General features: G+C 42.4%; 1 protein-coding gene across 1 annotated transcript; it reads right to left on the reverse strand.

The window, feature by feature from the left end:
- Positions 1–87: 87 nt before the first annotated feature.
- LOC136441625 (phosphotriesterase-related protein-like) lies at positions 88–4,459 on the reverse strand. Its single transcript, XM_066438018.1, has 7 exons — positions 4,372–4,459; positions 3,141–3,300; positions 2,547–2,731; positions 2,263–2,418; positions 1,894–2,058; positions 1,451–1,665; positions 88–405 (listed from the first exon to the last, which is right to left on the reverse strand). Exons 1-7 carry the CDS (start codon positions 4,391–4,393, stop codon positions 271–273), a joined length of 1,038 nt encoding a protein of 345 aa, XP_066294115.1. The 5' UTR covers positions 4,394–4,459; the 3' UTR covers positions 88–270.
- Positions 4,460–5,450: the final 991 nt, after the last annotated feature.

The following is a 5,450-nucleotide window of genomic DNA, read 5'->3' on the forward strand; positions in this document are numbered from 1 at the left end:
CCAGTCAGCGAGAGCTTGTGTAAACACAGGCTAGTTATTTCTATGGTTAAGCAGAAATGACCAAAACGAACGGACACGAATCACACACCAGCTCTCACTCTTATGTATTTTGCACCATGTATGTGTAATGATATATGTATATATTTATTACTGAGGACTTTAAATGATGTAAACGGTTTCTTTGTTATATATTTTACCAGACTCTTCCCCCCTCCCTCAGTTCAAACAAACAAACTTAAGGGGAATACATGTGACTGTTCAAAGGTCACTCTACTTGAAGACTAGCCATTGTTTGGGATTCTCGACGAGAATCTTATTGATGTCTTCCTCAGATATTCCTCTGTTCATCATCATGGGTACAACATTGAGTAGGATGTGGGAGTAGCCGTGGCCGCCGTAGTGCATCTAGAAACAAGAAACACTCTTCATTATTTCTCTTATCACTCAGTACGTCATTAGCATCCGTTGTTATCTCTATGAAAAATGGACATTTTTTTATGGAGATATTGTATTGAGCGTGTTTGCGTGAGTGCTTGCGTGAGTGTATGTTTGTGGGTCCGGATGCTTGTAGTCAGCATAGCTCAAGAACGTCAGGATGGATTGTAAAGATATTTAGTATGTGGGTAGGTGTTGGGAGAACAAAGGTCAAGGTCGATTTTGGGCCACCTGGTATGTGACGCTGGAACTGCATTGGCGTTTTTGTAAAAATCTTCCAAGGAGAATAACTGAACAAAGGAACGACAGATTTCCGTGTTATCTAATATGCAGGTAGGACAGAGATGTACACACTGAAGTGCAAATTATGCAAATTGGGACTTAATTTGCATAAGTAATTCGGAAAATCTACATCCCCAATCTAGGCATGTTGTGGCAGCTCACACCTGTTAGTTTCGAAACTGGGACAAGAATTCCCCAGGGACCCAACAGCTGGTGGTCAAACCACAGGGGAGTATACAACCAAACCTGTATTCTTGTTTCTATTATGTGGATAGCTTAAGTGTTACTTGAAATGGTGTTAATGCAAATCAGAATCTAATTTGCATAATCAAGGGGTGCATTTTATAAACCCACTCCGTTCAATGGTACGACAGTTAAAAATGCAACATATGTTGTAACTGAGAAATAAAGGTACATTGATAGATAAAACTTATGCAAATGAAGTCCTAATTTGCATAATTGATGAAAAAATACTGTAATTTCATATTGGTAGATAACTGGAATGTCATACTTGTGGCATTTGGAAGTTATCTGACAGTGAACATAGTTGAATATGAATTATGCAAATGTGGGCCTAATTTGTATAATATATTTCATGGAAATTTCAGGTCTCCGAACTCTTGTTTGAATAGATTTGACGAAAACGAATTGGTAACAGAGATCAATTCAAAGATAATTCCTTCTTGTACCTATAGCAGTATAAAGGTGTGCTGGAGACAAAAAGCAAACGTACCAGCCGATGTTTGGTGTCCACGTCGTGAGAGATGACGACTTTGTCAGCATGTCCCTCCTCCAGCACCTGGCGGATCATTTTGATCCTCATGGCGTCGTTCGGCATGTCTATGTCCGCCCACTGGCAGTGGGAAACCTCCAGTCCGAAGAAATCCCACTCCAGGTAGCTGCCCAGCGAGGCAAACTCTAGAACGTCCTCGGGCTCGAAAAACGTACCTGTGATTGGGGAAAGATTATCTTTAATAGAAAATAGATTTCAGGGTGTCACAGCATTAGGAATTGTTTACCATTAGCTAATATAAGAAGTTCTTATTTCCCTCCCTCTTAAGGATCGGGGGATATAAAGTTACGGTCGCCCAGGTTATTCTTTCAGAAAATGCGTTCGTCCTGGGGTTGTAAGTCCCCACGCTGTACGTGAAAGACATGTAGCAAAACAAAACTTACGGTCAATATGGGACATCACCGTTGCGCCGACGTCACCACCTGCTTCCTGCAGTACACGAATGATCTCAGAGGGGGCGTCTGTGTGCCTTCCAGGATGGATGATGACAGGACAACCTGTCTCACTCTGTGCTGTGGCCGTGGCCTTCAGAACTTTCCTTTCATTGTCTGAAATAACAAAACAGTGAGCTAGACAACAAACTTTGAGAAAGACTATTTAAGGCCCTGCAAGGGAACGGTGTTGTTTCGGCCCCCCTTGTGGCTTTACATTTCGTTCTAACATATGTATTTCTTTCTTTTAGAATGGCAATTGCAAAGTTGTCACTTTTGGCTGTTCGCGAACTCCTCACCTCTGTGAAAGTTGTGTCTCACCTGTTAGTGGCCAAGAACAGCCGACCTCCCCAATCACCCCGCACCTGACGTCAGTCCCATCAGCCCCCTGGGTGATGTCGTGGACCATGGTAGACACCAGCTGCTCCTGTGTGAGGTTGTCCATGCTGGGGGGATGGGTGCTTGCCGTGTAGTAGCCTGAATAAGAACATATCAACTGTTAGGATGTATTTATGTACTAATTGATTGCCTCTGTAACATTTTTACTCGTTCCATGAAATGTGATTGAAAAAAAATTGTGTCTTGTTGTCAACAATATTTCCAACCTGTGCCGCAGATGACATTCACTCCTGTTTCCATGGAGATTTTCTTCAGTTTTCCAACATCTCTGCTCAGCCCGAGGGTGGTGCATTCAACGATGGAAGAGCCTCCATTCTGTTTGAAGAATTCCAGCTCTTCCACCATGTGATTCTCCTCCCCATGAAGACTAAGGTTTTCTAAGAAGTTGTACCTTGGGTAGAAGAGTTAAAATTTTAAAAGATAGACAGCAATTAGCCTGGGTGCCATCCTTGCGACTTAAATCCGCTCTCTCGGTGGCTCCCGTAGTACGGAGCGACCGAGAGAGCGGACAAAGCCAAGTAAAAAGGATCCATGGTACCCTGAGCCTAGACAGGAATTGCTATACAGCAAACTAGTACATGCCATGTTGATATTACGTACAAAGCTGCCAATTTTAATATAATGGCCAATCTGTTTAGTCCAAATAACGGACCAACAAGGAATGACATACGATTGCAGACTTTATAATTTCGCTTTGCTATTAAGTTATTTCCTTGCTCGTGTCTCGTGCAAAATATAATTGCAATCTCTAACCACACCCCTCACTCGGAATCCTTCCAGGTTTATTTAAAAACACCTACGGATATTGTCTGATGAATCCCAGATTCTCCATTGTAAATGACACGGTATCCAGGTGAGGAGCATGCTGGGATGGCTTGGACCGGAAGCAGGAGAAGTCAGCCACCAGGTGTTCATGTGTCAGGGTTTTACCCAGGCTTTCTGGGTCAATCCAACCACACACTGGAACACAAGTGTTCATGTATCAGGGTTTTACCCAGGCTTTCTGGGTCAATCCAACCACACACTGGAACACAAGTGTTCATGTATCAGGGTCTTACCCAGGCTTTCTGGGTCAATCCAGCCACACACTGGAACACAAGTGTTCATGTGTCAGGGTCATACACGAGCTTTCTGGGTCAATCCAACCACACACTGGAACACAAGTGTTCATGTGTCAAGGTCGGATAACTAGGCTTTCTGGGTCAATCCAACCACACACTGGAACACAAGTGTACATGTGTCAAGGTCGGATAACTAGGCTTTCTGGGTCAATCCAACCACACACTGGAACACACGTGTACATGTGTCAAGGTCGGATAACTAGGCTTTATGGGTCAATCCAACCACACACTGGAACACACGTGTACATGTGTCAAGGTCGGATAACTAGGCTTTCTGGGTCAATCCAACCACACACTGGAACACACGTGTACATGTGTCAAGGTCGGATAACTAGGCTTTCTGGGTCAATCCAACCACACACTGGAACACACGTGTACATGTGTCAAGGTCGGATAACTAGGCTTTATGGGTCAATCCAACCACAAACTGGAACACACGTGTACATGTGTCAAGGTCGGATAACTAGGCTTTCTGGGTCAATCCAACCACACACTGGAACACACGTGTTCATGTGTCAGGGTCTTACCCAGGCTGTCTGGGTCAATCCAACCACGCACTGGAACACAAGTGACACGTCGATGGGAGGAAACAAGTTACTTGGCACACTTTAGGAATATGACGAGGCCACAAGCTTATTTTGAACTATCAGGTCTTACGGTATAGGTTCTTGAAGGTACTGGACATCAGAGGACGTTGGTCAAGTGCCAGTTGTCATGATGTTTTCTGCATTGAATCGACTAGCTTGGCTTCAGAACATGATTCATACATACATGTAGTCACTACTAGGTTAGCATAAAATATACATAATGTTCTCAATCACGCTTCTATCTATCAAGTACTAAATCTAGTACCTTTATGTCCAATACTAGAACTTAGAAACATAGTTCTATTATGGTAGTTCACACTTACCTGTCTGAATTTTCCCTTTCATGTTCACACCAGTCTGGCTCTAGTCTAACACAGGTATGACATAATGAACGAACCAAGGGACAAGGGTTATTTGGCACTTAAGGTTGATCACCTACGAATGGTTAACCAGTGTGTAAACATTTACTTGTGATGTCAGGTTAAAGCTAGCACCTCATCATGGCGAAGGGAAAACATCAACAAGCAATAGATGTTTATGTGTTCTTTACGCACAATCAGAGGGAAAAGTACATGTATCTACATGTACCAACGTTTCTGTTGTCCGTCCGTTACCTTTCTCATGGCAATAATGGCATATCTCGCCACTATTCACGGACCTATGAAGTAATGTGCCACTGGCAAGCATTATTGTTTGAACCTTTGTTTATTCATGATAAGCTCAAATTGGCACGCAGGCCGCTTTTCATTGAGGTCATGAGGGAAGATGTAAGGGTCACAATATAACTGGGATACACAATCATTTGAGTCCTAATAACTCTATCAACATATATCATTACATATTTATGGTTCAACAATATACAATTGCTACAACATACAACATATAGTAGGGCGAAAGCTGGTATATATTCCCATATATTTGTAATATGCATCAAGTCTCGGGCAGAAATATCCTTAATTCTAATGTGAAGTACGTCTTTACAGACTGATCAGCTCCACAACACTAGTACTATAACATGTATTTAGCGTTACGCACAAAGAAAATGGAAAGCAGTATTCTCCAAGCAGAGGTTTCGGTCGGGGGGCTAGGAGTGGTCGCGAACTGAATGATTGAAATGTTAACATTAGGGCGATACTATAGATCTAGCTAGATTGTCCCAAACATAACTAAAGTAAGCATATAGACAACAGTAAACATACCGTGATCACACACCCCCTGTCAAGATCTCTATTCTAGATTATAGTGCATTGCAATTGTCATCAATCAAAGAACGTGGTCAGATAGACACCTGTCTTGTTGGACAATGAGCAACTTGCTCTATAGTACGTCACCCGACTACAATATATCATTCTATTCAAATAAAGATGAAAATGCTATGGAAGAAATTTAAAGAAAGAAGTCA

This window comes from Branchiostoma lanceolatum, chromosome 9 (assembly GCF_035083965.1).
Source record: "Branchiostoma lanceolatum isolate klBraLanc5 chromosome 9, klBraLanc5.hap2, whole genome shotgun sequence".
In the NCBI taxonomy this organism is placed as follows: Eukaryota; Metazoa; Chordata; class Leptocardii; order Amphioxiformes; family Branchiostomatidae; genus Branchiostoma; species Branchiostoma lanceolatum.